The sequence below is a fragment of the Microtus oregoni genome, unplaced genomic scaffold (assembly GCF_018167655.1).
Source record: "Microtus oregoni isolate MIOR12 unplaced genomic scaffold, Mior012 000006F_ref0000085, whole genome shotgun sequence".
Lineage (NCBI taxonomy): Eukaryota > Metazoa > Chordata > Mammalia > Rodentia > Cricetidae > Microtus > Microtus oregoni.
In genome coordinates, this window is record NW_024543065.1 from 45454646 (window position 1) to 45475566 (window position 20921).

The 20921-nt window shown below is 38.9% G+C and overlaps 1 protein-coding gene and 1 pseudogene across 1 annotated transcript; one reads left to right on the forward strand and one right to left on the reverse strand.

Moving 5' to 3' along the window:
- The first annotated feature begins 3212 nt into the window (after window positions 1–3212).
- Window positions 3213–4098, forward strand: LOC121449868 (annotated as a pseudogene).
- A 14713-nt stretch (window positions 4099–18811) lies between these two features.
- On the reverse strand, window positions 18812–19708 carry LOC121449869 (vomeronasal type-1 receptor 4-like). Its single transcript, XM_041654533.1, has one exon. It carries the CDS (start codon window positions 19706–19708, stop codon window positions 18812–18814), a length of 897 nt encoding a protein of 298 aa, XP_041510467.1.
- Window positions 19709–20921: the final 1213 nt, after the last annotated feature.

The following is a 20921-nucleotide window of genomic DNA, read 5'->3' on the forward strand; positions in this document are numbered from 1 at the left end:
CAGGGAACCCTGACTGCTCTTTGGACTGGAGAGAGAGGGGGAGAGGAGTGGGGGTGGGGGAGAAGGGTGGGAGGAGGGGGAGAAGGGTGGGATGAGGGGGAGGGAAATGGGAGGCTGGGAGGAGGTGGAAACTTGTTTTTTTTTTCTCCTTTTCTCAATAAAAAAATCATTCTAAAAAAAAAAGAAAGAAAGAAATGCTCCTGGATAGTAAAAAAAAAAAATATTACAGATTCACAATGGAACAGATTCAGACACTGTTGGATGAATGTATGTAGGCTTGGGAGAGAGAAGAAAAAGAATACAAAGAACAAAGTTAATGTCTTAAAAAAAGGGTAAAGTCTTTAAAGAGACAGAGTACAGATAGTTGTAGATTAAAAGAAATAAAGAAAAATAAGCCACGTAAAAATGGAAAATTCACAGAGAGTCTGGATTCTTTGTATTATTGTGTTTTCTTTAAAATTTTTGACTGTAAAGGAGTTAAGTACAGAGAGACATTTCATTACATGGGCTGCCAAGCTAAACCAGAATGGATACAAGGGTATTACAATTTCAGAATTTAGGTCTAAGGATATGATGCTTTGGAGAGAGTCTTCTTTTGTTTTCACAGAGAATGAGACCCTGTGGATTTCTTCTATTCCAATATGGTATGATAGACCACGTCCTTCTGAAAGGTTGCTGTGAATACCCTCAAAAAATTGCTTCGCTCAACTGCCAACTGAGATGAAACTAGCACACAGGTTATCCCATAAAAGATCTGATTAACAGCGCCCCCATTCAGCAGGAAGCAGTTTGAAGAGAAATAACTGCGGCCATATTCCCAAAAATTGTTTATAAATGTTCTTTTACATTTAAAGGGGGATATGATATAGATATGAATAATTTGCATTGGTATGGATTTTAAGATCAATTTTGTTATATGTATATGTATTTCTGATCTTTATTAAGGTAATGTGATTGTGTAGTTCATTTAAAAATGTAATGTATAATTAGGAAATATAGGTTGCTGATGGATAATCATCTATAATAGTCAAATTTGTAGTCATGTTAGATTTTCGAGATATATAGAGATATATTTCAGTTAGATAGACATTCTTCATATCTTTCAAAGACTGCAGAATATGGCATTTAAAATTTTTAATAACTTAGGACTTTTCATGACAATGAGACATGTCTGCTCCTTGCGGCACCAATCTACTTCGAGAGGAAGATGGGCATCAAAGAGGATCTTATTGAGTTTGATAGCCATTTGGCCAAGAAACTGCTCTTGCCTGGACTGATGCATGAACTGGACACAAAGAACCCACAGAAAGAGGACTGCTGAACTTGCCAAGAGGTGAGATGGTCTTTTGGGGTTCCTGATTCATGAAAGAGTCTGCGAGACATTCTGCAGGACACAGCAGAAAGTGACTGAACTGTCTTTGGAATTTCCTGCTTGATAAAAATGTCTGCTGAATACTATGGGCCTGTAGGCCGAAGATGAATGCCCCAACGGTACAGAGGAACTTTGGGTGACTGTCCAGGCAGCGAGATGTCTTTGTCATTTCTAGAGTTTGAAGTTTCTTAGTTCTTGTTTGCTTAGGTAATATTATATCCTTCTGGAGTCTTTGATGGAGTTGAAGAATGGATAGATAGTTATAGTTTTCCATTGTTATGATAAAAGATAAGGTAGATATAAATATTGTAACTGTAATTCTTGCTTGATAACTGTTTTGTAATATGTAATCTTACTATGTTAAAGTTAAAGCCTTTCTTTTTTGTTTAAACAGAAAAAGGGGAAATGATGTGGTAGTCTGCTGTTTTGTGTTGATTTCATTGGTTAAATAAAGAGACTGCCTTGGCCCTTTAAGAGGACAGAAAATTAGGTAGGCGGGGAAAACAGAACAGAATGCTGGGAGAAAGAAGCTGAATCAGTGAGTCGCTATGATTCTCCCACTCCAGAAAGACGCAGGTTAAGATCTTTCCTGGTAAGCCAGCTCGTGGAGCTACACAGATTATTAGAAATGGGTTAGATCGATATGTAAGAGCTAGCCAATAAGAAACTGAAACTAATGGGCCAGGCAGTGTTTAAAAGAATACAGTTTCCATGTAATTATTTCGGGTAAAGCTAGCTGCGTGGAGCTGGATGGGAACGCAGCCCACCGCAGCACCTTCAACAGAGTGGAGCCCCGCTGCTTCTTATTACAACACTCTAACTTTGTACAACACAATTGGTTGTTTTCTGCTTTTTGATCATTCATGGTTCTTTTGTTCTGTACCTTTTAATTACCTGTGGTTTTTGGAATGATCCACTTCTTTTCCGTTGAGAATTTTTTTTTGTCTTTTAGTGACTAGAAGTGTTGAGATTACATGGGTGAAGCTTTTTCAAAATTTTTAGGATATATACTCTCACAACAGATATATATAGATATATATATCCATTTTTTTTCTCTCACTTTATCTCTCCCCCCTACATAACCATTTACTTTTACATTCTTCCCAATACCCACAAAATAAACTCTATAAGCCCCCCAAAAGAAAACTTAAAATGATGATCCAATTTGTATATGGGTAACACAAGCTGGACTTGGTATTTTTTCTTTTTAATATTTTCGGGGGAGGTCACAAGGAAGTGAAGGCAGATATAGAAAGACAGGAAAGTTCATATGATCAGAATTATTATGCAAAACCTCCAAGAAATCAATGAAATATTGTTTGGGATATAAGTATTGCTTTACTTTAGTTTTGTGCTATTCTTGAAGCTGATTTCTTTTACAATATGACTAACAAGCATATATATATATATATATGTATATATATATATATATATATATATATATATATATGTCCTGAATGACTTATATAGAAGTTTATTTACAGTGTCTATCACATTTCATTTTCAAATAGCCCAACATCCCATCATCCAGAGTTTTGCATTTTCTAGGAAACATGATCACTATCCTTCTACGAACCTTTACATTCTGAAGTACTGAGAAATTACAAAGCAAAAAACATGGAAAATAACTACTCCTGTTAAAATTCTGGGGATATGGTATCTTTGTTTGTTCTTGGCTGGCATTGAACTTCTGATTTTTAACGGCCCTCAGTTTCAGACTATCCATAACTCCATGGTTTAATGGCAAGTTTCTTCATTCCTGACTATCATTACTTGGCATTATTCATTAGATCTGAGAAATAGTGCAGCCATATTCTTGAGGATATTGTATTGAATCAGAATGAACATCTGGAATATGGTAATCAAAATCATTTTCTTATCACAAACTACTACTGGACTTCTGGGAAATCTCTCTCTTTTGTTCTACTATATAGTCCTTTACCTCAGAGAATTCACATTAAAGCACACAGATTTGATTCTCTTGCCAATGTCTTGATCATTCTCTCTGCAGGAGTGCCCCACACAATAGCAGTTTGGGGATTGAAGCAGTTCTTGAATGATTTTGGATGTGAGCTCCTATTGTACATTCAAGGATTTTCTCGAAGCATGTCCATCGGCACCACCTGCCTCTTGAGTGTCTTCCAGGCCATAACCATCAACCCCAGGAAAACATGCTTGAACCACCAAAAAGTCCAGGCTACAAAGTATATTCATTGCTCCCTTTTTTTCTCTGAGTTTTCTCCATGTTGATACATTTCACTTTCCTTATGTACACATTTATGAAAATGAAGAGAAAGAACATAACAAGAAATTGGGATTTCTGATATTGCTCTATTTTAGGGTGGAATGAAATCATTGATGTACTCTATGCAACCTTAGTGATGTTCCCTGAGTTCTTTTTTGCTGGGCTCATCACCTGCTCTTTCGCCTCCATGATTGTCATTCTGTACAGATACAAGCAAAGATTTCAACATATCTGCAGCTCTCATGGTTTCAGTAGACAATCTCCTGAGTCCAGGGTCATGCAAAACACCCTGGTTTTGGTTTCTGCCTTCCTGGAATTTTATACTCTTTCCATCATCTTTTGAGGCTCTATTGCTCTTTTGTATAACCATAACTCGTGGTTGGTGTACATCTCTCGACTCACTTCTCTTTGTTTCCCCTGTTTTGGACCCTTTTTTCTTATGAGACATTATTCAATTTTGTCCATATTCAGTTTTGTATGATTATGAAAATATTTTCTCCTAATTTTATTTTAAGTATGTAAAATATAAACTTTATTTTGATGCAAACTTTACATACATAAAAGAAACATTACTACAACTCAAGGCAGCCATCAAACGGCACACACTAATAGTAGGAAACTTCAACACTACTCTCGCACCAATGGACAGGTCAATCAGACAGAAACCTAACAGAGAAATAAGAGAATTAATGGAGGTAATGAATCAAAAGGACTTAAGAGACATCTATAGAACATTCCACCCAAATAGGAAAGAATATACCTTCTTCTCTACAGCTCATGAAACCTTCTCGAAAATTGACTACATACTCGGTAACAAAGCAAACTTCCACAGTTACAAAAAAATATTAGTAACCACATGTGTCTTATCAGATCACCATGGATTAAAGTTAGAATTCAACAACAATCCTACCTCCAGAAAGCCTACAAACTCATGGAAACTGAACAGTCAACTACTAAACCATACTTGGATTAAGGAAGAAATAAAAAAAGAAATTAAAGTCTTCCTTGAATTCAATAAAAATAAAGAAACAACATACTCAAACTTATGGAACACTATGCAAGCAGTCATAAGAGGAAAGTTCATAGCACTAAGTGCCCACTTAAAGAAAACAGAGAAAGCACACATTGGAGACTTAACAGCCCACCTGAAAGCTCTAGAAAAAAAAAAGATGCAGACTCACCTAGGAGGAGTAGAAGACTGGAAATAATCAAATTGAGGGCTGAAATGAACAAAATAGAAACACAGAAAACAATCCAAAGAATCAATGAAACAAAAAGCTGGTTCCTGGAGAAAATCAAAAAGATTGATAAACCCCTATCCAAACTAATCAAACAGCAGAGAGAGAATTTGCAAATTAATAAGATCAGAAATGAAAAGGGGGACATAACCACAGACACAGAGGAAATTCAGAGAATCATTAGATCTTACTATAAAAGCCTGTATGCCACAAAACCGGAAAATGTAAAAGAAATGGACACTTTTTTAGATAAATACCATTTACCAAAGTTAAACCAGGACCAGGTGAACAATCTAAATAGACCTGTTAGTCGCAAAGAATCAGAAGCTGTTATCAAAAACCTCCCTACCAAAAAAAGCCCAGGACCAGATGGTTTCAATGCAGAATTCTACCAGTTCTTCCAAGAAGACCTAATACCTATACTCCTTAATGTTTGTCACAATATAGAAATAGAAGCGTCATTACCAATTTCCTTTTATGAAGCTACAGTTACTCTGATTCCAAAACCACACTAAGACTCCACCAAGAAAGAGAATTACAGGCCAATCTCACTCATGAACATCGACGCAAATATCCTCAACAAAATACTGGCAAACCGAATCCAAGAACACATCTGAAAAATTATCCATTATGATCAAGTAGGCTTCATCCCAGGGATGCAGGGCTGGTTAAACATATAAAAAACTATAAATGTAATCCATCATATAAATAAACTAAAAGAAAAGAACCATATGATCATTTCATTAGATGCTGAAAAAACATTCGACAAAATTCAACATCTCTTTATGATAAAAGTCTTGGAGAGATTAGGGATACAAGGGTCATACCTAAATATAATAAAAGCTATTTACAACAAACCAACAGCTAACATCAAATTAAATGGATAGAAACACAAAGCCATTAAACTAAAATCAGGAACACGACAAGGATGTCCACTCTCGTCATACCTCTTCAATATAGTGCTTGAAGTTTTAGCAATAGCAATAACACAACATAAGGGGATCAAGTGGATCCGAATTGGAAAGGAAGAAGTTAAACTTTCGTTATTTGCAGATGATATGATAGTGTACATAAGCGACCCCAAAAACTCCAGCAAAGAACTCCTATAGCTGATAAACACCTTTAGTAATGTGGCAGGTTACAAGATCAACTCCAAAAAAGTCAGTGGCCGTCTTATACACAAAGGATTTGCAAGCAGAGTGGGAAATCAGAGAAGCATCACCTTTCACGATAACCAGAAACAGCATAAAATATCTTGCGGTAACTCTAATCAAGGAAGTGAAAAATCTATTTGACAAGAACTTTAAGGCATTGAAGAAAGAAATTGAAGAGGATACCAGAAAATGGAAGGATCTCCCTTGCTCTTGGATTGGGAGGATCAACATAGTAAAAATGGCAATTCTACCAAAGGCAATTTATAGATTCAATGCAATCCCCATCAAGGTTCCATCAAAATTCTTCACAGATCTTGAGAGGACAATAATCAACTTTATATGGAAAAACAAAAAACCCAGGATAGCCAAAACAATCCTATATAATAAAGGAACTTCTGGAGGCATTACCATCCCTGACTTCAAACTCTATTACAGAGCTACGGTAATGAAAACAACATAGTACTGGAATAAAAACAGAGAAGTCGAACAATGGAATCGTATAGAAGACCCGGATTTTAAACCACAAACCTATGAACACCTCATTTTCGATAAAGGAGCTAAAAGTATACAATGGAAGAAAGAAAGCATCTTCAACAAATGGTGCTGGCACAACTGAATGTCAACCTGTAGAAGAATGAAAATAGACACATATCTATCACCATGCACAAAACTCAAGTCTAAATGGATCAAAGACCACAATATCAATCTGAACACACTGAACCTGATAGAAGACAAAATGGGAAGTACTCTACAACATATGGAGATCGCTTCCTATGTATAACCCCAGCAGCACAGACATTAAGGGCAACATTGAATAAATTGGACCTACTGAAACTGAGAAGCTCCTGTAAAGCAAAGGACACTGTCACTAAGACAAAAAGGCAACCTACTGACTGGGAGAAGATCACCAACTCTGCAACAGACAAAGGTCTGATCTCCAAAATATATAAAGAACTCAAGAAACTAGACTTTAAAATTCTAAATAACCCAATTAAAAATTGGGGCACTGAACTGAACAGAGAATTCTCAACAAAAGAAGTTCAAATGGCCAAAAGGCACTTAAGGTCATGCTCAACTTCCTTAGCAATCAGGGAAATGCAAATCAAGACAACTTTAAGATACCATCTTACACCTGTCAGAATGGCTAAAATAAAAAACACCAATGATAGCCTTTGCTGGAGAGGTTGTGGAGGAAGGGGTTCCCTCATCCATTGCTGGTGGGAATGCAAACTTGTGCAACCACTTTGGAAATCAGTGTGGCGATTCCTCAGGAAAATCGGAATCAACCTACCCCTGGACCCAGGAATATACCCAAGAGATGCCCTATTATATGACAGAAGCATTTGTTCAACTATGTTCATAGCAGCATTATTTGTGAAGTAATAAGGGCGGCAGGGCTGCGTCCCCCACACCCGGCCGCCCACATGGCTAGCTTATGCTCCGAAATAACAACACACAAACTGTATTCTTTTAATCACTGCTTGGCCCTTTCTCTTCTAGGCTAATTCTCACATATTAATTTAACCCATTCCTAATCATCTGTGTGTAGCACCCCAAGGTGTGCTTACCGGGGAGATTCTAGCCTAGTCCATCCTGGGTCCGAGCTTCATCACGTGTGTCTGCCAGGGAGCAGGGCATGGCGTCTCTGCTGAGGCGTCTGCTCCCGAGAGAGCTGTGGAGTCTCCGAGCTCACTTACTCTTCCTCCCAGCATTTTGTTCTGTTTACTCCTCCCACCTATCCTCTAACCAATAAAATGGGCCAGGGCAGTGCCTTTATTAGCCAATGACCTTCCTCCATCATTTCCCCTTTTTCGGTTTAAACAAAAAAAAAAAGGATTTAACATAGCAAAATTACATATAACAAAACAGTTATCAAGTAAAAGTTACAATAATCTTTATCATAACTAAGGAAAACTATAACTATAACTAACTATTCTTAACTCCATCAAAGACTCCAGAAAGATATAATATTACCTAAGTAAACAAGAACTAAGAAACTTCAAACTCTAGAAATGACAAAGACATCTCGCTGCCTGGACAGTCACCCAAAGTTCTTTTGTACCGTTGGGGCATCCATCTTCAGCCTTCAGGCCCATGGTATCCAGCAGACATTTCCATAAAGCAGGAAAATTCAAAGTCAGTTCAGTCACTATCTGTTGTGTCCTGCAGAATGTCTCGCAGACTCTTTCAAAATGAATCAGGAACCCCAAAAGATCATCTCACCTTAGGCAAGTTCAGTAGTCCTTTCTCTGTGGGTTCTCTGTGTCCAGTTTATGCAATAGTCCAGGTAAGAACAGTTTCTTGCCCAAATGGCTATCAAACTCCATAAGCATCCTCTTCGATGCCCATCTTCCTCTTGAAGTAGATTGGTGCTGCCAGGAGCAGAGTGTCTCATTGTCATGAAAAGTCCTATTCTTAGAAAGACATGAAGAATGTCTATCTAAAATATATCTCTATATATCTAGAAAATCTAACTAACATGACTACAAGCTTTACTATTATCGATGATTATCCATTAACAACCTATATTTCTTAATTATACAGTACGTATTTAAATGAACTACACAATCACAATACCTTAATCAAAATCAGAAACACTTATACATATAACAAAATTGACCTTAAATCTCTATCAATAAAGCAAAATCTATACTAATGCAAATTATTCATATCTATATCATATCCCCCTTTAAATGTAAAAGAACATTTATAAACATTTTTTGGGAATATGGGCGCAGTTATTTCTCTCCAAACTGCTTCCTGCTGAATGGGGGCGTCGTTAATTAGGTCTTTCATGGTACAACCTGTGTGCTAGTTTCATCTTAGTTGGCAGTTGAGCGAAGCAATTTTTTGAAGGCGTTCACACCAACCCTTCAGGAGGGCGTGGTCCATCATACCAAATCAGAATAAATGCAATCCACAAGGTCTGATCCTCTGTGAAAACAAAAGAAGAATCTCTTTTCCAAAGTATCATATCCTTAGATCCAAATTCTGAAATCATACCCTCATGATATCCGTTCTGGTTCCATTTGGCAGCCCATATAATGAAATGTCTCTCTGTACTTAGCTCCTTCACAGTCAAAAATTTTAAAGAAAACACAATGTACATAATCCAGACTCTCTGTGAATTTTCCATTTTTACGTGGCTTATTTTTCTTTATTTCTTTTAATCTCTTAACTATCTGTACTCTGTCTCTTTAAAGACTTTACTTTTACTTTTTTAAACCATTAACTTTATTCTCTATATTCTTTTTCTTCTCTCTCCCAAGCCTACGTACATTCATCCACAGTGTGACTCATTTAGTGGTCTGAATCTGTCCTATTGTGAATCTGCAATTTTTTACTATCCAAGGGCACTTTTGATTTGCGCCTTTAAATCAGTAGGCACTTAAGAATCTAAGCTGTGACATTCCTAGGTTAACTTTTTGCTTTTTGAGCGTATATCTTTGACCTGGAATATCTCTGTAGACCAGGCTGTCTTTGAACTCTCAGAGATCCGCCTGTCTCTGCCTCTCAGGCAGTGGGATTAAAGGTGTTTGCTACTAAACCTTGAACTCACAGAGATCTGTTTGTCTCTGCCTTCTAGGCACTGGGATTAAAGGCGTGTGCTACCACACACAACAACTCTCTTCCTTTTTTTTTTTAACTTTAAGAACTTTAAATTTTAGTCTGCATATATTTTTAACACACTTTAAACCATTTAGAAATTTTCTTTGTCTTTGAAGCTCTCTTTACTGTATATCTCTCTTTTTCTGACCACATGAATCTTTAATTTACCAAGCAATCTCAGTAGGACTAAAGGCGTGGCTTTGCCAGCTAGATCCAGTCCATTCCTTAGCTTTCCAGCCTCATGGCGGATATACAGGCTGTAGCCATGTTTACTGCCACAACTGTATGGCATTTCAAGGTCCCTGCCAGCAACTGAGCTACAACAGACAACACTCAAGTCCTCTCTAGGTAGCCGGCCCTCCTGCCTCAAACAGTCAGAGTTTGCCCTGGCAGGATGGCCCAGAAAGCCGGCATTTTTAAACGGCGCAGCTTTTTTCCTGCTATGGCTGAAAACCGAAAAGCATGTGTTCAGCTTTTCGTCAACACCGTTTAAGTGTTTCGTGGCAGGAACTCTTAATGAGCTGCAGGGTTTTGCAGCTAAAGCTGAGTCAGGAAGCCTCTCTCAGATGAGGCGCTTGCTTGCCTCTAGCAAGCAGAGTAGATCCGAGAAATTGTCACTATCAAGAAAACATGCTTTACTCTTTCCCAAGCTTTTTCAGGCTTTCTGTAGATTCAGTTGTCCACGTGGGCGCCATATGAAGTAATAAGGGCGGCAGGGCTGCGTCCCCCACACCCGGCCGCCCACATGGCTAGCTTATGCTCCGAAATAACAACACACAAACTGTATTCTTTTAATCACTGCTTGGCCCTTTCTCTTCTAGGCTAATTCTCACATATTAATTTAACCCATTCCTAATCATCTGTGTGTAGCACCCCAAGGTGTGCTTACCGGGGAGATTCTAGCCTAGTCCATCCTGGGTCCTGGGTCCGAGCTTCTTCACGTGTGTCTGCCAGGGAGCAGGGCATGGCGTCTCTGCTGAGGCGTCTGCTCCCGAGAGAGCTGTGGAGTCTCCGAGCTCACTTACTCTTCCTCCCAGCATTTTGTTCTGTTTACTCCTCCCACCTATCCTCTAACCAATAAAATGGGCCAGGGCAGTGCCTTTATTAGCCAATGACCTTCCTCCATCATATTTGTAATAGCCAGAACCTGGAAACAACCTTGTTGTTATTCAATGGAAGAATGGATGAAGAAAGTGTGGAATATATACACATTAGAGTACTACTCTGTGGTAAAAAACAATGACTTCTCGAATTTTGCATGCAAATGGATGGAAATATAAAACACTATCCTGAGTGAGGTAACCCAGACCCAAAAAGATGAACATCGGATATACTCACTCATAATTGGTTTCTAGCCATAAATAAAGGTCACTGAGTCAGTAATTTGTGATCCTAAAGAAGCTAAATAAGAAGGTGAACCCAAAGAAAAACATATAGTTATCCTCCTTGCTATGGGAAGTAGACAAGATTTCTGGGCAAAAATTTGGGATCTTGGGGGTGGGGTGGGATGGGGGAAGGAGAGAGAGGGAGAGAAAAGTGAAAAGGGAAGGATGGGGGGAACTTGGGAAATGGGATGATTGGGATATAGGAGGGTTGGATAGGGGAGCAGGGAAGCACATATCTAAGTTCAGGGAGAAACCTTAGGGTTGGCAAGAGTCTCGAACCTAGGGTGGCTCCCAGGTGCCCCGGGCAATGTCCACAGTTAGTTCCTTGGGCAGCTGAGGATAGGGAACCTGAAATGACCCTATCCTATAGCCATACTGATGAATATCTTGCATATCACCATAGAACCTTCATCTGGTGATGGATGGAAAGAGAGACAGAGACCCACACTGGAGCACCAGACTGAGCTCCCAAGGTCCCAATGAGGAGCAGAAGGAAGGAGAACATGAGCAAGGAAGTCAGGACCATGAGGGGTGCACCCACCAACTGAGACAGTGGGGCTGATCTAGTGGGAGCTCACCAAGGCCAGCTGTTCTGTGACTGAAAAAGCAAGGGATAAAACTGGACTCTCTGAACATGGCGAACAATGAGGGCTGATGAGAAGTCAAGGACAATGGCATGGGGTTTTGATCCTACTTCATGTTCTGGCTTTGTGGGAGCCTAGCCAGTTTGGATGTTCACCTTCCTAGATATGGACGGAGCGGGGAGAACCTTGGACTGTCCACAGGGCAGGGAACCCTGACTGCTCATTGTACTGGGGAAGGAGGAGGAGAAAAGTGGGGAGAGGGGGAGAGGGGTGGTTTGAGAGGGACGTAAATGGGAGGCTGGGAGGAGGCAGAAAATTTTTTTCTTTTCAATAAAAAAATAAAATCAAAAAAAAAATTAAAAAAATAAAAAAAATTTCGATTGAAGAAAAAAAATCCATTATAAATAAATGATGTTTATGAAGTAATCTTCAGTTTTGTGAAATAGTATCTTTTATTTTTTTCCCTCCTTTAAACATAGATTTTTTCATACTCTATTATCTGAGCACAGTGTCCTTTCCCTTTACTTATACCAAACTCCTCTTTCATTTGTTTCCACTCTTATGATCTCACATTAGAAAACAACAAGCTTCTGAGATATGACAAAAAAAGCACAAAAAATAGAATATACTAAGATAAAACAAAAGCCATCATATCAAAGCTGCACAAGACAAGCCAGGAGAACAAAAAGGGAGTTCAATAAGAGAGTCAAGAATCTGAAACTCATGTTTCTGCATCCAGGAGTCTCACAAATGTAGAGGGCTTAGAGCATATCATGAAGGACCTGTGACTACTGCTTCAGTGTTTGTGAAAAATGAGGTAATTATAGTTAGATTTGAAAAATTCAAGAAATAAATTTGAAATGTTGGTTTGACCGTAAGGTACACATTCTTCATGGTTCTCAGAATATTTTCAATCTAATATTATAAAAGTATTGTATCATATTATACTAAATATTTTAATGGCCTTGTTGCTAGTTATGATATTGTACTTTTTCTTTGACTCCTACTTCATTAGAAATTTTTTTCAGACTACACTAAAATGGGAAAGCTAGGTATTTGAAAGAAACAAAATAAGTTGAACACAGCCTAGAACAATGTGAAAACCATGTGATTTTATGTGTTTAGGCTCTCTAGATAGTATGACCTTACTGCTGAATATACCATGTAATGGAGATATAGACCATGGAGAAATAAACTAGTAGTTATCTGGAAGCTTCAGCCCTATTGGATAGTTTTCATAGTACTAGATATAGTTATAAACTTTACCTAGGTGTAAACCCTGAGAACTATAACAAGAATCCTGGTGCAATATTTTCATGAACAACATGGGTATAACCAACCAATTTAGGAGTGAGTTGAAGGCCCGCTTCCCAAGATGGAAGCCATACCTGGAACCAATGTCAGATACAAGAAAATATGTTTGGGAAGAATCCAAACCCTCTAAAATAAATTAGTACTATTATTATGCTAAATGGATTTAGTAACAAACTGGCCCCAAGCTGTTATCTGTGTGCCATTTGGTTAGTTCAATACTCAATCATCATCTGAGAAGCTGCTTTTTGTACCATCTGGTGGTTACTACCGAGGTTTATAGTCATTCAAGGTGCTGAGAATAAGAGACTCCAGGGGGCCCAGCTAAAAATGGAACATCTATATCACAACTCTTTCTTCCTTGAATTAGGAATCATCATGGAAGAAGAGGCAAAACGAGTGTTAGAATCATTCTTATGGTAGATGATTCTAAGGATTGTGCAGACATAACAGGGCACTTGCATTTGTGAATTTATTTGTATGGAAGTATGAACAAAACCTACAAATGATCAAGTTAGAAAAATTCCAGATTAAAGGTTGTCAGGATGTCCCACTCCTGGCTGAAGAGCTATTGGCAATTCGTGATTTATGGGAAAGGATGGGTCATATTCCCTTGAAGAAGATCTGAACTTTGAGAGGCTATCTATGCTGTCATGGATGCCCCTGCACTAGGTACTTACTAATATCAGTAAGTATACTCAGTGGATGTTTTTGTTTGTTTTGTTTTGATTTAAAAACATATGACATTTGGAGGGAATAGTCAGGGGGAAGACTTGGCAAGGATATCATCAAACAGAACTTTAAATAAAATATTTTAGAAACTTAATTTTGTTCTCATGCACATGTATGTCATGTTGTACTTCATACAGAGTAATAGTGTTATTAATTCATCTGTAGTTTTCACTCTAGAGTTTGCTCGTTAATGATAAAAATGTGTATTTCTGGAGCCACAATAGATATCTGGTCCATCTTGTGCTGGTGAAATGAATCTGGGGCATATTTGGGGGCATCAGCTAGCCAGGCAGCTGGGAGCCGGGTGGCAGGAATGCAGCCAGCTGCTCCTTTCAACAAAGGGGTGCCTGGGCACAACTTGGATGGGATAGGAGAGAAAGGCAGTAGCCAGGGAGAGAGCCCCTGCAGAATGACCAGAAAATTTAGAGGGTTGGAGAATGTCTGTGATCCCTTTCTGGGGCTTCTGACAGCCGGTCAGCAACACACTCACCCCTCCGATGGATCTTCTGGTCAGAAATTTTCTTCTAGGATTTTGCTGAACATACTTTCTGTGCCTTTGACACTTACTTTTTCTTCTTCATCTATTTTTATTATTTTTAGATTTTATCTTTTCATATTGTTAAAAATGTCCTTGATGTTTTTATGCCAGACTATTTTTAAAGAAATAGCAGTTTCTTTGACAAGCAGGTTTGCTTCGTCTATGCTGTGCTCAATATATTGCATTATTTCTAACATATATTTTGTTCTGTTGGTGATGCTGCTTCTGAGTTTCCTGTTTTGCTTTCTAAATTTTTTATTTCCAGATGTCTCTCAGTTTGGGTGTTCTTTATTGATTTCATTTCCATTGTTAGGTTGTAAATTACTTTATTTACTTTTTTCCAATGTATTTTCATAGATTTCTTCATGAGATTTATTAATTCCCTCATAAAAAGCACTATTTTTTTCATAAAGGCTATTTTAAGATCTTGTCCCTGTCCATTTTCTATGTTGAAATATTAACGGCCAACTACAGAAGTTTTATTATGCTCTCACGTAGACATTTTGTTTTGGCAAATATTGATCATGATTTCCACTGGCATTTCAGCAACTGGGTTTAGGAAATTATGATTCTAAGTGTGGGTATGTGGTCTTGTCTTTGTTAGGAAGGTTTTTTTTTTTTTGTTTTTTTTTTTTTTTTTTTTTTTTTTTTGTTCCTCGGTCTCTATTTCCTCTATGTTTCTTAGGAGAGTATGGTGCCTGTTTTTTTCCCTATAGGAAAATTCTTCTGTAGTATTGATCTCTGTGTCCACTGTGGAGACAAGGTAAAATATCTTTCATGGTATTGAGATTTCACATTTAGGGATGGTGATTGCCTAAGACAGAGGAGGAGAGGAGGGTCAGAGGAGGTTGTACATGGAGAAAGCATGGTGATCTTTACCAAGATCTATTTAATATCCTGAGAATGCGGGAAGGTGGTAAGAAGAGGCAGCAGTATGTGTTCTGCTTTAGAGTTGGCTCCAGTGGCCTGTGGGTACCCAGGGAAGGCCTGCTGAAGTTGAGGCCTTGAATAGAGCAATGGGTTGGGGGAAGGGAATTTAGGAGCTGATCTCTGTGAGACAATGGAAGGAGATGGGAACAAGGGAGAAGTAAGGACGAGGCAGGTGGTTTGCAGAAGAGGTAAGAATAGGTCTGGCTAATTGGATTTGGAGGATTAGAGAAAAAAGTGAAGATCTGCAAACAGCCTGCCTGCTTCCCTGGCTATAATGGCCTTTGAGTTCCTAGGGGATGTTGTTTAATTTTGATAATACATGACCTTCACCATATTAATCCTGCCAAACCGAAATCATTAAATTTTCATTATCTAGGCGGGCAGTGGTGATGCACAGCTTTAATCCCAGCATTTGGGAGACAAAGGCAGGCAGATCTCTGTGAGTTCGAGGCCAGCCTGTTCTACAGAGTGAGTTCCAGGACAGGTTCCAAAGCTACAGAGAAACCCTGTCTCAAAAAAACAAAAAAAATCATCATCTAATATTTCTTTAATTTTATAGTGTTTTTAACTTTATAGAACTTTTGAAAATGGAAGGTTTTTTTTTTCTTTTGTTTAAGGGTATTCTTAGGTACTCATTTTTTAAGAGCTACAAAAAATGATATATTCTTATAATTTCTTCCACTGACAGTACACTTTAGGTTTTTATATTGATTTTACCTCTGGTAATTTTTCTGTATATATTAGAACTAAGCAATTCAAAGTGAATTATAGATTCTATTACAAACAGAAACATGCAATCCAAAAATAAGGATGCTTAGACTTTTTTCTTGCCTACTTTAACAATTTTATATCTTTGTCTTCTCTTCTCTAATTTCTATTGCTTTCTCTTAAAAATGTATCAAACACCTTAATTTAAAAACTGAAATGAAAGTGGATATTATAGCATACATCTTCAATACCAGCACACGGTAGGTAGGATCATCTAAATCTCTGTAATTTCCAGGCCAGCCTGGTCTCCATAGAGAGTTTCAAGGCAGCTATGGTTACCTAGTGAGGTACTTTCTGAAAAGGATAATTACTTAATTTTAAAAAATAAATGAAACTGAAACTATTAAATGAAAGAACAGAAAATATTGTTAAAGATTTTGGGTGTATACTTTGACTTTTAGAATATAACTTAAATAATACAGAAAATTGACCTAGGCCCAGATACCAATAGATGATACTAAATGAAATTTTAAAAAAAGTTTCTAGAGAGGACAGCAAACTATAAGCAGAGTACACTGACAGATTCTAGAATGAGAGAAATTCTTTATTAATAAGGGTTCAGTAAAAGAACTAATAACAAGAATTTACAAAGCACTGCAGACACTAAAAATCAGAGTTAAACAATACCTACCCACAATCCAGCCCTACAGAAATTACAGAAGAAAAATCAGACAAAATTGTCTTACTTTCTCCAGCTGAATATTTAGGCAGGAGGGGGGCAGAAGACTGTGCTTCTTGATGGGGCTGTTGCTTCTTGCTGTGCAACTTTGGAGCAAGTGTCATTTTGTGAGATCTGAAACGTTATTGTCCTGGAGAAATGGATATCAGTGGCCATCCTAGGTGACTGTCCTCGCAGTTGTCTCTGCTCACCTCTGCCCTCCTCTGCCAGACTCATGGTTGGCATTCAAGCAAAAGATTGCAGTTACTGAAGGGGAGGGGCAGTCCCCTTCCTGGTTGCCATTCCTGTTCCCATAGACTAGAGCCCTCTTGATTGCCTTGAGGAGTCTGGTCTCCTGAGGTGGAGAGGGGCAAGGAGGACTGCAAAAACTACTGCTGCCTTCCTGAAATCCAGGAAGTAAGAGAATAAGACCCAAAGGGCTTGAGGCTCAGAAGAACCATAGCCCAGGGTAGACATTAATTTACTAACAATAAACACAAAGAGACTTAACAATACATGGCAATTAAACAGAATTGACAATACATACAGAAGGAAGAGTGCAGTGCACAGGGAAACAGGAATCCCAAACCAGTTGCAAAGGTCCACAGAAGAGCAATGCAGTGACTAGAAGAGAGGTCAAAGAATCCTATGTCCCCTCTGGCTCAGAGATCTTTGGTGCATCCACTTACTCTTATTGAGCCTTTCTCTTTCTGGACACAAGAAACCAAAGAAAGCATACCATTTGGCCAAAACCAGTAGAATAAAGGTTGTGTGAGACTGGAGTGCCCTCCACCCAGAACCAGAAGTGTGCAAAGTCCTAGACTCCAGCACCAAAAATGTTGGGTCCAGGCTCATGCATTGATGTGGGACAGACCACCAAAGTCTATTAAACCAGAAGCAAACTTTATTCCAGAAAAAGAAAAAGAAAAGAATCACAATGGGTCACACAAAGCTAAGCAAGTATAGCTGAGACTACAGCCAGAGATCAGGCTTCTAAAACTGGGGCAATGGGGATTGGTTTGGGGGCTGTTCTTATAGTAAAACCAAGCACCAGGTATGCATTAAAGAAATTTCACAACCTTGAGGTCAGACTTAAAGTCACATTACATTTTAACTTTTAAAGCTTTGGGTTATAAAATGACAGTGTGTTGACTTAGGATATTTATAAAAGCCTGTGGCTGATAAAGGCACTTTTCACTGTTCCTGAAAGACTAAAAGGAAGAGAGTAGTGTAGTATTAGGAGCGGAGGGGCTGCATCTCCAGCATCCTGGCCGCCTGGCTAGCTTATGCCCCGAAATAACAACACACAAATTGTATTCATTTAAACACTGCTTGGCCCATTAGCTCCAGCCCTTACTGGCTAATTCTGATATCCTGATCAACCCATCTCTAATAAACTGTGTAACACCGGTATTACCGGGAAGGATTCAGCATGTATGACCTGGTGGCTTGCTCCATCGTGTCTGCTTCAGAGAGCAGAGCTATCGCGTCTGCCCAGGAGAGGGGAGCATGGCGTCTCTGAGCTCACTTCCTCTTCCTCCCAGCATTCTGTTCTGTTTACTCCTCGCACCTATGTTTTAACCTATGAGGCCGAGCAGTTTCTTTATTACTTAACCAATGACCTTCCTCCATCAGAGTAGAATCATGTAGGGGGACAGTTAAAAAGTAGGGGAATACAGTGCAGAGGGTCCCATTGGGGCAATGGTTAGAAGCTAACCTTTGTCTGCAATACAAGGCTAGCTGGGAAAGTGGGAGGCAGAAGACAATTGTTAAAAGTTTGCCCATGTGCATTTTCTCTTGAGGCAGAAAGTGTTTGTTAAATGTCAACAGTGGCCATCAGTTTTATCATTATTTTTCAAAATGTGTTTGGACATACATTCTCTTATTTCTGTATTTCAGGATTTTTTATGTCTATATTGCATTTTTGGATTCTTCAGTCATACCAAACTGTTCATTTTCTCAGAATCAGTTGGGACTCTATACTTCCTATAGTATGATGGTCTATCTACAAACAAGCCTTGATAAATTTTGTTTATATAGCAGATCAGTGAATGATAGTCAGAGCTTTATCAACTGTCACAATAACCACATCAACCTTTACACCACAAATATTAACCTAGTGCTATAATGTTCTAAATTAAAAGGGTAGACAGCAACCAATACAACACTGTGTTCCAGAGAATTTAAGTGATTGATGTCAAGAGATCATACCGAATATCAAATAATGTACACAATTCTATGTAATAGAGTGCTCTGACTACACAAGAGAAATTGGCTGTTGATATACTCAAGTACTGCAGGGATGAAGATCCCTGGTGTAGTGTCTGATGAGAAGAAAGGGGCAGAGTGCAGGGAAACATGCACTCATAGCCACATTGGCATTGACCACCCATGTATCTGTTCCATCCTGGAAAGAAAAATACATCATTAAGGTCACAGAGGCTACATAAAGGACCACAAAACTGCTCACTAGGATAAGAACTCTTTGTGTGGCTTTCTTCTCAGGAGATGATTTAGTAGACAGGGATCTGTGGATATGCTTGACACTCTGTTTATGCTGGAACAAAATCAACACCATAGAGCCACTGGCCCACATCATGAGTCCCAAACAGATAACATCATTGGAGGCCAATATGATAGCATATGGTAAATAAGATTGCTTGGAAAATTTTACTACTACACAGTACAGAAATTGTCTAAAGTTAGTAAGATTTCCATTATCATTCTTATTAGTCACTGTCGTGATAAGGAAGCTATTTATAAGAAGATACAGGGTCCAGCACAGGCCCAGGGAAGGACCAATGATGCGGGGAACTCTTGACTTGAGCTGTGCCCACTTGGAATTGATGGGGCTGATGGTGATAGCCTGAAAGACACTCAACAGGGATGTTGCACCAAGAGATACTCCCCTGGCAACTCTATGAAAGTAAAATACAAGTTTACACAAACTGTTGTCTAAAGAATATGTCCTATCAAAAGCAGCCATTGTCTGAGGGATTCCTTTGGAGAGAAGCACCAAGATGTTAGCCCAGCTCAGGTGTTTGATAATCAGATCTATGGGCCTTGCCTTGTTCCCACTTAAGTTAGAGAGACTACGACAGCAAAGCAAAGCTAAGTTCCCCAGAATGCCCAGTATAGTCTGGGACAGAAAGAATATCCCCACAGCCTTGTCTCTGGATGCCATTCTGTTGTCTTATAGGAATGTCAATCTGTAGCTGATCCTCACAAATCAGGGTAGACACGTAGGACTATTTTCTTCATTGTATATAAAATCTATGCTAACCAATAATCAATGCTTTCCATCCAGATATTAAGATAAAATGCTTGAGAGTTTTAAAAAATTTTTTACTGAGGAATACTGAGAATTCAAGAACAATTGCAGTGGGTTTTTGATCCTACTGCACGTACTGGCTTTGTGGGAGCCTAGGCAGTTTGAATGCTCACCTTACGAGACCTGGATAGAGGTGGGCAGTCCTTGGGCTTCCCACAGGTCAGGGAACCCTGATTGCTCTTCGAGCAGATGAGGGGGGGGGACTTGATCGGGGGAGGGGGAGGGAAATGGGAAGCGGTTGTGGGGACGAGGCAGAAATCCTTAATAAATAAATAAATTTAAAAAATAATAAAAAAAATTTTTTTACTGTGTGGAAGTGCTTGAGTCTCTGTGTGGGAATATTCACTTCAGTGCCAGTACCTTTGGAGCCAATCAGCACTGAGCTGCCAGGTATGGATGCTGGGACTGAACTCGAGTCATCAGTAAGAGCAGGGCTTTCTTAACCCACAGAGCCTCCTTGACAGCTCCCAAGATGTGCTTTTGAATAAAAGGATTCAGAGCCTGGAGCGGCTAAGAGTGCTGGCTGCTCTTCAACAGGAACTGTGTTCAAACTCAGCCCCGACAAGGAAGCTCAAAAGTGTCATAGCTCTAGTTCTAAGCGTTCCCACACACTCACACAGACATACAGGTAAAACACCAATGCACATTACAAAAACGAAGACATGTTTTCAAACTATTCACAGTTGTTTCTACCAGACAGCAGTCACAGGAATGCATTTAAAGACAAAGTTCGTACTGTGCTTGCTGGCTGTTTCAACTTCCCACAGGGCTCCACAGATGATGTGTCATTTCCCTCTCACAGCAACCTTCTACAGCGGTTTTAATGATGACACAGACTGTCAGCGGATGAGTTTTATCACACTACAGATTCCCTCGGTTCTAATACTGGCAAACGGCAGATGTGCCACAGACAATAGCACTTTGGAAAGAAAATAATTTCTGTTTATTTGCTTGGAGCAACATTATTCACTTTGGGGGTTCTGAATCTGATTTTAAATTAATGTCACACTGTCATTCTGGCTCTATTCTGCAAACTTCTGCATATTTTTTAAATATGCCATTAATT